This window comes from Etheostoma cragini, chromosome 15 (genome assembly GCF_013103735.1).
Source record: "Etheostoma cragini isolate CJK2018 chromosome 15, CSU_Ecrag_1.0, whole genome shotgun sequence".
Lineage (NCBI taxonomy): Eukaryota > Metazoa > Chordata > Actinopteri > Perciformes > Percidae > Etheostoma > Etheostoma cragini.
Genome location: NC_048421.1, coordinates 14,057,628 through 14,072,879, shown reverse-complemented (window position 1 = coordinate 14,072,879; position 15,252 = coordinate 14,057,628). Strand labels below are relative to the sequence as shown.

At 40.7% G+C, this 15,252-nt stretch overlaps 1 protein-coding gene across 1 annotated transcript; it reads left to right on the top strand.

The window, feature by feature from the left end:
- Positions 1–8,779: 8,779 nt before the first annotated feature.
- Positions 8,780–14,034, top strand: LOC117958165. Its single transcript, XM_034894440.1, has 4 exons — positions 8,780–8,891; positions 8,937–9,267; positions 12,236–12,319; positions 13,883–14,034. The coding sequence occupies exons 1-4, from the start codon at positions 8,811–8,813 to the stop codon at positions 14,032–14,034; spliced, it is 648 nt and encodes a 215-aa protein (XP_034750331.1). The 5' UTR covers positions 8,780–8,810.
- The last annotated feature ends 1,218 nt before the right edge of the window (positions 14,035–15,252 follow it).

The following is a 15,252-nucleotide window of genomic DNA, read 5'->3' as shown; positions in this document are numbered from 1 at the left end:
TTGGAAAAGAAAGAGACAGGAGAGGAAAAAATGTCAAGAAGGAGACTGCAAATGAGGCTTGTTTCAATAAGGGGATCGATGGGGATGCAGGAAAAGATGTTGTGTGCATGGATGATAAGCGTCCACGGGCAGACACAGGAGGGTAGGTTATAGAGGGGGATATATGCGTGCGTGGGGGGGGGGGGGCGTTGAGCAGTGAAGATAGTTTGAGAGAAATGAAGATCGAGAGTGTGGCCCACAGGGGGCTGCGCAGAAACAATAGCGTTTTGACTTGTTTTCCAAAGCACCGGTTGTTTGAGTGGATTGAAAGCAATGTTTGTAATGAAGAGGGTGCCATTGTTGGATTGGGGAACAGATAATATGCAAGACAACACATTAAAAACAAATCAGATCCTCATCAATCATATTGTTTGTATCTCTTTCAAATTGCATTTTCATTTTTATCCGAGGATGCTCATTCATGCCTACTATATTTAGTGGGGATTCTCCACAGGCTTGGTAATTATTTTTAGGCTGTTGCCCTTTTGTGTTATTCAGTTCCCTAGCCTGGACCTTTTTTAGGAAGATGTGATTGTTGGGGACAGCCCTTCAGCAGTTGTCCATGTCACAGGCCCTTGCACAGGACGCACTTTTCACCATTGGACCCATCATGGCAGATCAGCCCCAACAACTGTAGTCACTTTATTTATGATAACCTTCATACCAGAAGTGTAAAATGTATCTGCACTTGTCTCCTCCAAGCTGATTGAGCATTTACACAAGGCAGCCTATTTTATGCATGCATACATTAACGTGGAGCCTTGTGAGCCAGAAAAAGCCAGGTATTTCCCCGGCCTTAATGTCAGCTGTGCTACTCAGCTCCTTTTTTCAGTACTACCAGCTCATATGTTGAGAAGCTGCTGACCCTGGGCTTATGGCTGAGCTTCTAAGAGGTTCTTCCTCTTGTCTAGTCATGCCAATAGTCATTGATAGCCTCTGAAGTTGGTTCTAACAATGGCTAACTGTGGGCTGCGTGAAACGTCTGCAGACTCTGAGACCAAAGCATTCCTATCACCTGTTATGGCATCTGTTGGATTTTGTTTTAATATAAATGAGGTCAGACGAGCCTGGGTTGTAGAGAATTTCGATGTAATAACGGGATATATAGATTTTTAAAAAGAGTTAGAGTGGAGATATTAATTTCTTGATAGCTGTCAATGTATGTTTATCAGTATGTGTTTACACTGACAGATTACTTGCCACAGTAGCAAGATTTTTTTCTTTTTAATGCTGATGGCATCTTTTCATTGTGTCTCACTGCATGCCGTCCTGAGTTAAAAATAGTCACACAAAGGGTGACACTGAGCCATCATGGCATGTCATTTTTTGGAATCGACTATGTGCTGAGAAATGGCCAGAACCCTCCTGTCTCTTCATCAATAGAGAGGACAGAAGTGTTGTTTTTCATCATTGTCCACCTGGCTCATATGCTTGCCATGTGGTAATTTTGCATCGCTGCCACTCCAGGTAGAAGAATACAGATGCAGACACTAATAATGTTTGAGTGACATTAAAAATCTGAGCTTTTTGTTGTTGGAAGTCACAATCGTATTGCAGTATAGTATAAGATTTGTGCGTGAGGGGCACAAGAGCAGATGCTTTATTTACACATTCTTAAAGAAAAGAGTATATTTCACACAATTAGAAGCATATTCCTTGAAACATTTGCAGTATTGTTATTTCAAGATAATGATGTTCTGATGGTAAGTAATGTTGCACCTTCAAACGTTCGTTGTATCTGTCCTGCCCCGTTTAATAATTGATGATGGTAGTTGTTTATTTCGCAGAAAGAAGCCTTTCCAGCAAAATATTCTGAAGCGTTAACTCCACCATCCTTTAAGGTAATGTTTGCTCAATGAAGATGGAGATGGCAAAAGGCTTTAACAAGCCCCTAACGCAAAGGTCCATCTACTGTCTGAATTGGGGCTCTTGAGGATGTTGTTCACACCAAGGCACATCCATCTTCTTTTTATCCCAAATTACTCTCCATTCTCACTCCCCATCTAAATGAAGTGGGTGTGAGAGGGCGGGAAAGCGGTGGGCTGATCTCATTAGAGGCGTTGCATTGATAATGAGTGGACAGATACGGGGTGCGAGAGGAGGTGAGAGAGTGAAAGAGGGAGGCGGGGATAGAGAGAGAACAATAGCTGTGTCTCTATTCTCAGTGACGAGGTCCCCTTGAGAAGAAGGAGACGGAGAAAGGGCAAGAAAAGAGATGGAGGAGAATGTTGAGCTGTAGCTAATGCAGCAGTGATGTCACTTTGGTTTATCTCCATCAGTGCGTCTGACTGACCAGAGAGGCAAATCCACATGTGAGAGCTGAGTGAAACTCCATGTTTACGAAGGGATAAACGTTTGTAGCACTCTCCCGCCCTGTCTCTCTCCTTCATTCCTTTCCCCTGCCGTCCTCTGCCCCTCCATTTAGGAAATGAGAAAGTACACATCTTTATTTATAAATCATGGAACTGCCATATCTTCCACTTGGCCTGTATGGTTGCAATATTCATTTGCCTATCTCCTGTATTCCCTTTGGGTATCTTCTGTCACTACTTAGTCAAGGATCTGATTTTTTTTTCCTGTATGATGATTGACTTGTTTGTATTGAATGGTGTGCATGTAGCGCACACCGTCAACTATGACAACTCCAAAACAGTCTCTGCCTTTCTTAACACTGTACCCTGTTCAGGGGCAGTGCAGGTTATGCTCCATTACATACAATGAACAGAGGACTGGTAGGGGGCGGGCTATCTGTCATCCCTCAATAGGATCATCTCCCACCTGCTTTTCTATGTGTTTGGCCTGGAGGAGGAGTACAGGGAAGGAGGAGCCATAGAGAAAAGGATGAACTGCTGGTATGCCCATATAAAGACAGGGAAAAGTAGATGATTTAGTCTTTGAGAAAGCCATACAGTATGTTGAGGGAGGGGATTGGATTTGAATCTTCAAATCTAAAGGCAATATATTTTTAGCAAGAGTTTACATTCTAAGGCCCTTTAAGGTGTTAAGAAAAGTTACATTTCATTTACTAAGGTTTTGCGTATGTGTTCTTGCCAGCTGCAGACTGTAACGGTAACAAAGATATCACTTTTTACTGCATGTGGTTCCAAGCCATTGGGCGATGTTTATCTAAAAACTACAACCGAGACTTGTGCGGGAAGGCAGAAAGCTTTTAATTCCTTTTATGTGCAGTTTCAGCACATAATCAAACCTAAATTTGTAAGCCGCCAACACTTGATCTATAGTAAAACGGCTTTGAACTGGCCCTTCCATTGTTTTCCTATGAGGAGGGCGGTGACGCCCAACTAGATGCACCGCTGTCGTTGGCACCACTTGTAATAGCCGCCGAGCCCTGGACTTTTTTCACCTTTGACCCCCCCTGATGACGATGTGTACCTGCACTTGCGCTTTGCCTCTCTGCTCTGCGCTCTACCTCGAGGTTTTACCGTGGATGATGTGTTGGGGGCTTTCCAATAGCTCAGAAGCTCAACGACTCATGATGGTGTCAATTTTCGAAAGAACGTTATTTTCTTAAATTTATTTAGTCTTCCATTAATCCGTCCATCTGTCTGCCATTTATCTGGCTACCAGGAGTTATGGTTGTCTAATCAGCTGGGAAGGACTGATAGACTGTCATATAAATGTCAATATATTATTTAGTTTATTACATCATTTAAAGCCTTATATGTCCTACTGGCTTTACATCATTCTTTGCCCAGTTTGACAATTCTAGTTAGGACTGGGCAATTTGACAATACATATTGCAAAATAGTATAAAAATGTATATTTTAAATTTTTTTGTATCACGTTTCTTTCTCAATATTGAAAAAAATCCAACAGCAGTAATACATCAATATTTGTGTTCTGATCCTTGGACATTATGTTCACGTTAAAGTTCTTAATATAATTAGACAATATTTTAGTATTTAATTCACACAGGAGTTTACAAAACTAGGCTTTACAATATGGTTACTACATGAAGACTTTATCTATTCAATAACTAGAAAACATGCATTCCAGATATGAAAGATGATAGATAGATAGATTTTTATTGATCACAAAAATGGGAAATTACAGTGTTACAGCAGCAAAATATCAGACACACAGCACACATACAAAATATACATGAAATGAAATAATAGGATACAATAGACAATAGAAATACTGCTACTACTTCAATAGTTTTAATAAAGATGTTAGTAAACCTATTGTGCAAATTTGACTTAGCCGTTGTGATGTATATGAGTCTTATCTAACACTCAGTGATGAAGTCTTGTTTTGGGGCCACTCCTCTTGTTTCATTGTGTTGTGAACAAGGCTAACTTTTTCGATCAGGAAGGGAGGAGAAGCATTTGGTGCTTGTACAGAAGGTATTATGCACGCCCTAGTACACTGCATGCTAGAGGAAACACACTGAGCCTATGAGCTTGGCTTTATTAGATCCAGGCATAAAGCGATGTCGGTTACAGCTGGCGTGCAGACTTGTTATCACACAGCCTAATACAATCAGGCAGCTACAAACACACACATACACTCTTGAAAAGACATATGTACATCCAAAAATGTCATATTTCTTATATGTTCTTTTGGTGATTTTGTTTTTGGATTGATTAAAGGAATACTGTTCTTTCTCTGATTCTAAATCCTTTCAAAACCCTTTTGATGAGGTCAGAACACAAGTTACCATCCAGCTATAACAAAGATGCCCAATAAAGTGGAGACCTATCTCAAGAGCATTTTCAAGAGCTCTGATGCAAACATATCAGTCAGACAATGATCCACAGTGTGAAACATTCCCTCTTCCGCTGCAGACAGGAAGTTAAACAAAAACTAAATGAATTAGTGGCAGCACTTCCTTTTCCTGAAACACATGCGGTCAATATGGAAAGTGGAGGGGATAACCAACCTGATTACACTTTACCCTGACGGCAACATGAATGTGTGGCATTCCAGCCATAGTTGTAGATATCATTTCACTCAAAGGATTCATGGTCCACTCCTTAAACCTGTAGGCCTCCAGGGCGCCCCTGACAGGTTGAGAGAGAGCATGAGAACCTTGATCTGGTGCATGGAGGATGTGGAACAACAACAAGGCCACAGACAATGGTAAAAAGTCATTAGTGGGAGAAGTACAAGGCATGGATTCTCTCACATCATACATCCATGTGCTATATTTCACAGGCCCCAATGTACCAATGTTTACCCTCAGTAAGTTACACATGAAAACGCAGCGTCATCTTATATATCGCGGTCAACACATGAATGTCATTACGGATTTAACACCTACTTATATAACCCTCTGCCTCTCTCTCCTTCTAGTTTCTCTCTTATTTATTTTATTCTTTCCTCTAGAGGAGATTAAAATTGCAGTAGTCTTGAGGGTTTTGTTACCTGGATTTAATTCAACCAGCTGCTTCCATTAGTATTGTTGATAGTTACTTAAACCGCTAATCCACTGGTTAATGCTGATTCTCCTGAGATTTTAAAATGGAATTAGAAACACCAGATGGCTCGGGCGGCTAGCTCAGTTGGTAGAGTGGCTGTCCATATATGGAGGTTTACTCCTCGACACAGCCGGCCCGGCTTCAACACCAACCTGCAACCCTTTGCTGCATGTCATTCCCCCTCTCTTTCCCCTTTCATATCTTCATCTGTCCTGTCAAAAATAAAGGCCAAAAATGCCCCAAAAAGGAAAAAAACAACCACCACCAGGTGGCTGTGTTTTAAATGTGTGAAAAAATAGCATTATTATTTGTATAGCTTCATTTAATTTTAGATCTTATATTTAAAAGTCCTACAAAAGCAAACACTGCTTATGTGTCTTCTGCTTTGTTTGACAGTGTTGGATTGCATTCTTCTCATAATTTAATGGTGTTTACACTTTTTGACAGGAACTCGTACATCAAGCATACAATTTGTGTCACGGTAATCTTTAGACAAAGAGAGCCACTTCAGAACTTCATACCGAATCAAGGCCTAATAAGTGTTCTTGACTGAAGATCATGCGTGTTAGTATGCAACAATCAATGTTTTTTACATTTGAAAACATACCTTTTCATCACCAGCTTTTTTGTCTTAAGGCTTAATGCAGAAGTTTTCTTGTTTCTGTCGAGGCATTTTATGTATGTCATGCAGCAGAGATGAAAACTATCCATGCATTTTGTTTCTCTTGGTTAAACATTAACGCTATATGGGAGGCCGCTGTACCTTTTTAAATAATGGAGAAACATGTCATCTTAAATCTTTCAGTATTTACTACTAGCCGGTCCAGCTCTGTTGTGGAGACAGAGAGGAGCGGCTTTGCTCGTAAGCATTTTTCCATTTTTTCCTCTCATATTTAATATAAGGACTCTAATTACAGTATGATGAAGCAGATAAGTCACTTAACCACACCTAAATATGTATTTAATTTAATTAATGGGCCTTGTGACATTTTTGTGATTTTGATAGTCAGGAATGTCTTCAAACATTGGCAGATAAAAATGTATATGCAGATTGATTGCACAATGTGCATCATTGACTTCTTTTTATAGCAGAGCCGCTCCTCTATGTCTCCACAAGTTGCCCATTAACTGAAACGTAGGAGTATATGTATTTCACTTTGCAGAGTGTGACTGTGAGTTTATCTTTTCTGAGACAAAAAAAAAACCCAGCCCCTCCTGAGTCAGTGTAGCTTGATGCATGTTTACGGCAGCAAGTTGTGTCTCTGCGATGACACAAATGCTACGACACCTTGCTCTGCAAATGTCAGTCCCATCCAATTAAATGGGTGAGTGATGCCATTGCCCACAAGGGGATCCCACCAATAAAGTTCTCGGTTTGTTATCAGCTTTGTTTCCTGTTTTTCCTTCTTTTTCCGGAGACATTTCATAGACAAGAGTGTTGTGCGTACATACCCCTACAATACACTGCATGTCAGAAGACCTCTGAGTTGTTACAGTACCATGTTTCATGCTGCAGCAGTCTCATGCTGTTTCTGTGATTCTCCTGGGTCATGTCTGTGCTTGTTATTCATTTGCAAGCAGTTTTGACCACCTACACATTGGCTATATTTACAACAATGTCAGTCTGTAGTCTGCAGTGTTGACTTTACTTTGATTATTGGTTGCTCTGCTCGCTGTCAGGCACCCACATTATCCTGCTCGGTCGCAGTGATGAAATTCATCCTTGCTGTTTAAGAGCAACCAACAGTAATAGATTTTAGTCCCTGCTGTCTGATGATATATTAGTGAACATTGAACACACAGTTAATTTCCATTACAATGTGAATGATTTATCCCTTTAAGGCAGTGGCCAGTGAAAAGGCTGCTGTTACTGTTGTCTTTTGTTGCCTTGGAGATTGAGCTAAAAATTAGCTTAATGTTTGCCACTTCTGGTAGATATACAGAAGGAATATATTTTTTGAAAGAAACCTTTTTCATTTGGAAATTAAAAGCCAGCTCAGTTACATGGACATCTCAGAACACATACTGTAGATCCTCAGATATTCACAAGGAAAAAATAATTTTACAAATACTAAAAAAAACATAATGTGTTTGTTCTTGGCTGGCTGTCAAAGCAAAGAGGGGTTATTGGCTGATGAGGAACGTGTGCTTGTATAAATTCCTCCTTACCCTCCACAGCCATTTCCACATATTAATTAAGCCAACCTAAAGTTGCTGCTTCTAGTAACTGTGCCAATCTGCCACTTTAACACAAGAAGATAAGGCGTAGGAGAAATGTGCAGGCTTTTTCTGTGTCTTATAAGAGATCTTCTTAATTGGTAAACTTACATAAATGATAATATAAGGCGCCGAGCTTGGATCTCTAGGCAGATTCTGCAGATGTTAGGCCTGGTCCTGCCCTCCTGCTGTTGGAGGAGGATACACGTTTACCACCCTCACTAAACTCATTAGCCAAAGTCCTTCACACTTCTGCATGAAGGAACTGCAGGAAAGTAATTTGAGCTCCGCGTTAAACTATTTCCTACACTGGCCTCAGTTTACTCACCATTTATTCCTTGTGAAACTAATACTTAGAAATAGATTCAGATAGTCATTAAAAAATGAGAGGACTTAATGGCACCATTGGCAGTTTTTAGTTCCCTAAAAGGAATTTGATGTTCATTCCAGTTACCATTCTGAACATTCCGAAGGCAGCTCCTGCAAAAGGCTAGATGTACAGGGGAATGTTTGGGAGAGGATCTTCTCTATGGGTCAGTAGGTAATGACCCGGAAAAGGTTCAGTTTGACATTTATTTAGAGCTTGTCTTCCATCTGCTCTAAGTAATCCTTGGGGAAGGGTGAGGCCACAAATGTCAGTCTTTGGGAAATGTATCTGTCACACATTAAAATTAATTTGTAGGCAATTGACAATGCAAGCATATTGAACTGCTCCTCTAGCACTTGAATACATATTGCGGGTATTTTAGGACTAATTTTCTGAGGACGTGTGCAATGAGCCGACCATGGCAGACATTAAGTGGTCTAACACTTGGATTTTTCAGGCTGAGTTGTGAAATGTTTGCTAATTGACGGTGCAAAGGCCATGCTGTTCTTGGCTTAGTAAAGCTCAAACACCTTGGGACAACTGAGCTCCCAGTTAATTCCACGTTTGAGCTAAATGAGAAATTCAGCATATCAGTCTTTGTTCTTCTTTTAGCTTTGCCGCAGCACCATTACAAGTGAAATATAAAAGGGAAATGGATAACAAGAACAAGCTCCGAGCACAAGATCAATAGAGGCCGGGGTCTACCATACCCTGAGATAGACCGGCACAGAACAGCGGGGTGTAAAATGCCGGCAGGTACGGCTTACCTGGAACGCCATAACCACGTAGCGGGCATAGTGTACAGGAACATCTGTGCTGAGTATGGGCTGGAAGTCCCAAGGTCAACGTGGGAGGCACCTCTAAAGGTGGCAGAGAATGACAGAGCTAAGATCCTGTGGGACTATCAGATCCAGCCTGATAAAATGGTGATGGCTGACCAACCGGACATCGTTGTGATCAACAAATGGCAGAGCAAGGTAGTTTTGATAGATGTAGCAAGCCCAAGCGATAGCAACATCAACAAGAAGGAACTTGTGAAGCTTGAAAAATACCAAGGGCTTAGAGAGGAGCTAGAGAAGATGTGCAAAGTGAAGGCAACAGTGGTTCCTAGTGGTAATCAGAGCACTCGGGGCTGTAACCCAGTGCACAGTGGCTCCATCCGATCCCAGGAAAAACATCAGAGATCTCTGTCTGAATCAGCACGTCAGACAGATACCCTTTACATGAGAGTTGTCTTATCCTCTGTGTTTACCAAAGCCAAGGCTGATTATTATTGATTGGAGTCTTTGACTGTCAAGATTTCCTGATCCCACCCTTCATGCACCAAAAAAAAACCAGCAAGAACAAAATGGTTGTTTCCCTCTGCTAGTTTGTCTAGAGAAATTATTGTTGTGCATCTGTGCAGACCCTGTCCACCTCTTTCTATTCTGGTACAGCATTTGTCTAGGAGGAGGTTTAGTTTCAACTTTGCACCTCAATATCTGAGGCGTGTTGGGAGAGTGCACACATTACAACTCAGTCCTAATGTGTTTTCACAATATAACAAATACAGAAAGAGGATACGCACACTATGTCGATGTGTATATACATGTATGGCCGTATATGCTTCTGCGTTCCCCTCGTTACACTAAAACTGTCTTTTTGATTATGTTTCAGAGGTTTTGGGGCCCAAGCTCATCATAACCAATGTGCCCATGTGTAAAACATTAGGGTGATGCTTCCTGATGTGAGTAAAGGAAACCACATTAGGCCTGACTTTAAGATGAAAAAGCAATGACTTGTACTACAAGCTGAAGTAGACAAATGCAGCGAGTCCCTGAGGGGTTAAGAAGTGTCCGTCAACTGTCTGTTTGTGCCTCAGCCTCCAGTCTTTCCTATCCTATCCTCCATCAACTCGCCTCCCTTCAAAGTGTCAAGTCAGTAAAAAGTTGCTTTCGACAGTTGAGAGTTTACTGAGTGAGTGCAGTCGTAGCCTAAGGAAGATTTATTAAATTGGTGTCTTTATTTTCTTCAAAATTGGATGCGACAGAAGAGAGAAAAAAAGAAAGCACTGAGGATCAAAACAGTGTTTGTTGAGTTATGTTTGTCTATAGATAACTGACAATTGACGAGGGAATGCTGTGATAAGGATAAACAATTTAAGAATGGATGGATGAAGAGATGATGCAGAAATAATCTTCATATGTTTAAGCCTTTCCATTGCTAATACTGGCTCTACTCTAGCTATTCTATAAGTTCCTATTTTGAAGTAACATATTTTTATAATAAGTATTATAAGTAACATATTTTTGTTAAGCATATTAGGATTTTATTATCACACTGATATTACCACATCAGTGCCTACTGCTTTCAATAGGGTATCAATATCATTGATAATAATCATTGATCAACATCCCTGTAAATGTGCCAGTGTTAGCAAAATGAAAACTTCTCAGGTTTTGTCACTTAGCTAGATCTTTTTAAATAATACAATTTAATTTTTTTAAAGTCCAAACATTCCATTTACAGAACCTTACAAATAGTTACCAGGAGCATGACAAGGCCTGTCATTTTACCAGTTCAGTTAAAGAGACTGAAGGTCCTCTCAACCTTTCTATGTGGCCATGTCTCATACCTTAAAAGATGTAAGTACTTAGTATCAATAGCTATTTATTTGTGGATTGTGTTCCTGGTCTTTTGGATGCAGTTATGTCTTAAAAAAAAATGAAAACCTTGAACATTAGTAATAAGGTTTTGAAACGGGCTGAGCAGCATGACATTCAACGCTAAGCTGTATTAGTACAGTATCAAGATAGGTGAGCCATTAGCAGGCACCGTAACGTGTGAACATGTATATCCAGGACGTGAGAATTAACATGACAAAGCAATCATATTCTGTTTACAGATTGTTATATTGTGTGTATCTTTTTTGTGAATAAATTTTCTATTTATTTTTGAAAACAATTACAAACACTACACTGAGACAGAGAACGCTTCCCAGGGCCAAAAATAAAATATAAATAAAAAAATAAAATAGAACATAGAGAGGAAAAACTGGAGGGAGGGAGACATAAACAACACATGCAGAAACAGACACACCCAAACCCACGCGCCATGGAAAGCTCCATACACACCACATCCAAGTAGGAAATGGTCCATGTGTGGATAGACAGGTCATAAGGTGGTTTGGGGGTTGCAATAAATATCTTTGGAGCTGTAAGTCCAGCAAAGACAGCACGTTTCTGAGGTCCGGAGAGTTTAAAGGCTGACAGGTCATTGAAAATCAAAACATTGACAGTAAAAAGCATAGTAACAGTAAACAAAGCAGAAATTTTGGATGCAATATTGTTCCAGAACTGACCAACGGGAGAGCACTCCCAGATCACGTGAAGATATGTGCCTTGTGCATTTATTGGACAGAGAGTGCATAACGGGCTGTTAATTATTTTATATTGTGTTTATCCTTGAGGTCTAACAAGCGCGATGAATGAATTTCCTTCCCTATAACTCAGTTAATGCTAACTACGCTGATTAAACAAATGTGATATAAGTGAGCTTTAGATGTTCTAGTAGGGTTTCCCCTTTGGACAGAGCCAGGGTAGCTGTTTCCCCCTGTCTCCAGTACTTGTCCTAATTAGCTAATTAGCTGCTAGCTAGCATACAGCCACCAGCGTGCATCAATCTTTTCAACTAACTCTGCAAGAAGGTGAATGAGCATATTACCCAAAACAAATAATTTATTTCCCCCATAATCTCAAAGAAAAAGGAAGACACCTGTAGCATACCGCTTACTTTTACCAATGCAGATTCAGCAAAGGGAATAACTGGAAGTAGCAAGCAAAATGTCCTGCAAGGTATCATGGGCCTCGCAATAATGTGGATACATCTTGCTCACTGTGCTTCTCAGATACATAAAAGGGGAGTCCTGACAGAAGCAAAGAGCGATATCCAAGTAGAGGAGTAAGATAGTTAAAAGAAGCAAAAGATAGGGGGAAAGAGACGGGGAGACATGCTTTAGGTAATGGGAAAGCCTTCAAGTGAGACAGTAATCAGGGTAATATGTCAAGCTGCTATCAGCTGGGGACCTTGACGTTTTTTCCAATTAAGCTCGGGTGTAAAGGCAGCTTTTTCACTAATTGTTTAACATGAAGTCAAACGGCCAAGTAGCATGACCCCCATTTATGCTCTGTAGATCACAACGTGGTGATTGACACAGACATCCCTTGGGATGTCTACACCATGAAGTTCAACAGCCTCCAGTTCAGCACATACACATGTAAAGAAGAACCTGTGGCTCTGTTTAAAATTACTAGGGGAGCGGGGGAGGGATGGGGAGAGATAATGAAGCTGTTATCAATACTGGAGGTTATCAGACATTTGAAAGAGTCCATTTGTCTTTATTATGACTCTAAAAATATCATTTATAGATCGTTACACCCCTGTTATATTGACCATATGGACCAATTTAAATAGACTGAGTGAGGAACCTGCCTTATCTGAGTTCTTTCTTCAGGGTAATAAAACACTTCTCTTCCTGTCTGCTCTGTCTTGGGCTGTCTTCTCTCTTCAACAGTCCTCCATTTGAGAGGCTGATCACCACTGAGTTTTACTGTGTTTGGCCAGCTTAATGAAACCTTGATTTCCCAAACTCCCTCTCTGTCTTTCCTCTCTCATTCTTTCTGCCCAAAGGCTCTGTGCCTCAGCCAGTGCCAAGAGCTGCCATTTGGTTCTGTTTGTAAAGTGCTCACAGCCAACTGAACCAACAAGCTGACTGATTAAAATGAAAACGGGCCCTCACTCTTGGACCTCTATTACTGTCTCTTGCTTTTTCTCTGCGCATCAGAAGGTGTTCGTGTTACATGCATTCTCCTCTCATGAATAACAGTGATGAACCTCAATATCTACAGCTCTGCCATTTGAAATAAAAACATAATACATTTTTTTAATTGTGTGGTTGTAAGAGTGGCTCTGATGTGTTCGGGGATTTGAGCTGCAGGACTTCAGCCAAGACCTAACTGCAGACATGGGCATACAGTGCAGACCCAAACATGCAGAAATCCCCTCATCATTATCTGTTATTAGCTTGCAACTGCATACATATTTCAAAAATGTAATAATAGCATTGGATCAAAGAGGTTAAAATAGGTTCAAAGAAGCAGCTGACAAGAGGACAAGAGGCTCCACGCATAACAGAGATCATATTTTAAGTTATTAATTAAAAACGGTAAATCAGGAGCAACGAATACATGGATACAACTATATCCACTTAGTTTCTCATAGTCAGATCAAATTAATAAACCCCTGTCTTCCTTGTAAGTAAGTAAATACAATTCATAATAACACCTATGTTTATTTTTTGAAACATTATCTTTATTCTGTAGTAAATTGGGTAAAAATCTTTCTTCATTGTACACAGGAGAAACCCAGGGGCGAGCCTCTGTAGACAGAAATCACTGTTGTTAAAAACTGGCAAAGTGGCTCTTTAAGTAAAAGAAACTAACTTCCACTTCAACTCAGAAGCTGACGCATTACATTTGTGACTCATAAAGATCCAGGCGCTGTTAAAGGATGAGTAATTTCAATCTTTTCTTTTAGATTGCATGTGACCTATGTGTGCCTAAACTTCGCTTTGACGCATTGGTACCCATCAGATCTGATGGACTCAGTATTGGCCCTGCAATCAAGGACTGCAATTGGCGCGAGTCTGTATCACAATACCGAGCGCTTGATGAGCAATGTCAGTCTTTATTCACACCTGAGAACACATACGCACTAGTCAGTTTGAGCACAATGGCTGCATAACAAAAGGTAATGTTTACATGTCATCGCTGGCGTTCAGGCATCAGTGATTTGGACTCTAATGACGGGCCTACAGTAACCCCCGAATTCCACAGGATGCGGAACAGCTGCGGATCGGCGTGTCGTCTGCGTGATGCGCCGTCCGTCAACACCCACCAGGTCTGGATTTTTGCGGAATGGCCGCAGCCATGATCAACAGCTAATGTCCGGAGGACCCACGAGATCTCGCAAATTCATGTAGAATAGAACCACAAAAACAACAACAGTTTGTATACATCCAGAGAAGTAGAGAGGAAACAACTCTGTGCTGTGTTTTCAAGGTGTAGTGCAGGGAAATATAATCCGCCATGAGCACGGTCTATTTAATTTTGACGATTAACCGGATGTTTTAATTTGTTTCTGTGCTTGACTTCCTGTCACGCACTATCTGCCCTGTGCTGAACCGCTGCGGAGCTCTCCGGCGTCCGGCAAAAATTGAAGCTCTGCTTATCTGCTCCGGAGGGCTGCGGATCGCCGGAGCTGGGACGCAACCGTCTGTGGAAATACACACATTGACTTTAATGGAAACCAAATTACTCCGGCTCCGTTCCGGAGCGGATCCCTAGCCGTTCTGTATCCTTTAGAATTGGGGGGTAAATCATTGACTCTGCAGAGCGCAAAAGAAGATGGTAGGATAGTTTGAAGGGAGAATGATGAAAAAAATCAAAAGTAAAAGCTCTTTAAATAATCATCTCTATGTTCTATTTTTACAGAAGCATCTCCCTCTAACAGGGCTCTATTGACATATAGCCACTCAGGTTCATGCTCAGAGAGTCACAATGAGCCTCTTCAGCCTTTCAGGTTGCTGACCTTATAAAAGGACAGCAACTGCCCACTTGTCTACAGAGACAGCAGACAATGCCATGGATAGCTTCATCAGACCACTCTGCAGAGCTCTGTGGTTCCTCCCACAGTCTACTGCACTGGCTGCTGTATGTGCAATGGTGCTGAGCACACCCCTGCTGGTGTCACAATACTTTCTCACTTCCAAAGTTTTGTCGCACAGCTAAGATTCACATCACAGATACTTATCTCTGCTCTTTTCTATTCTATTGTGCACATCACTATTTTGCGCCTGGAAAGCTGTTAAAGATAATCAAGCCAGCTAGATAGCATGTTTTGCATTGTAAGCTCTGCATGACAGCTGTTCATTAGTCATTGATTGTAATACTAGTTTATTAGTTTAATACTAGATTATAGTACTACTTTAACATCAGTCTATAAAAGCAAACATAGTTTATACAATATGCAATAAAAAATGCTTGTTGCTGAAAATAACGGAAATAAAATGCTTAAGATTTGAAAAGATCTATCCGTAACTAGACTATTCATTACATATACACATACATACAAATGCCTTCTTATTTTTAT

Coding starts and splice junctions, on each gene's coding strand:
- LOC117958165 (XM_034894440.1), top strand. CDS start 8,811: ATGCCGGCAGGTACGGCTTACCTGGAACGCCATAACCACGTAGCGGGC. Junction 8,892..8,936: donor ACATCTGTGCTGAGTATGGG/CTGGAAGTCCCA, acceptor CTAAAGGTGGCA/GAGAATGACAGAGCTAAGAT. Junction 12,320..13,882: donor CCAGTTCAGCACATACACAT/GTAAAGAAGAAC, acceptor GCTGGCGTTCAG/GCATCAGTGATTTGGACTCT.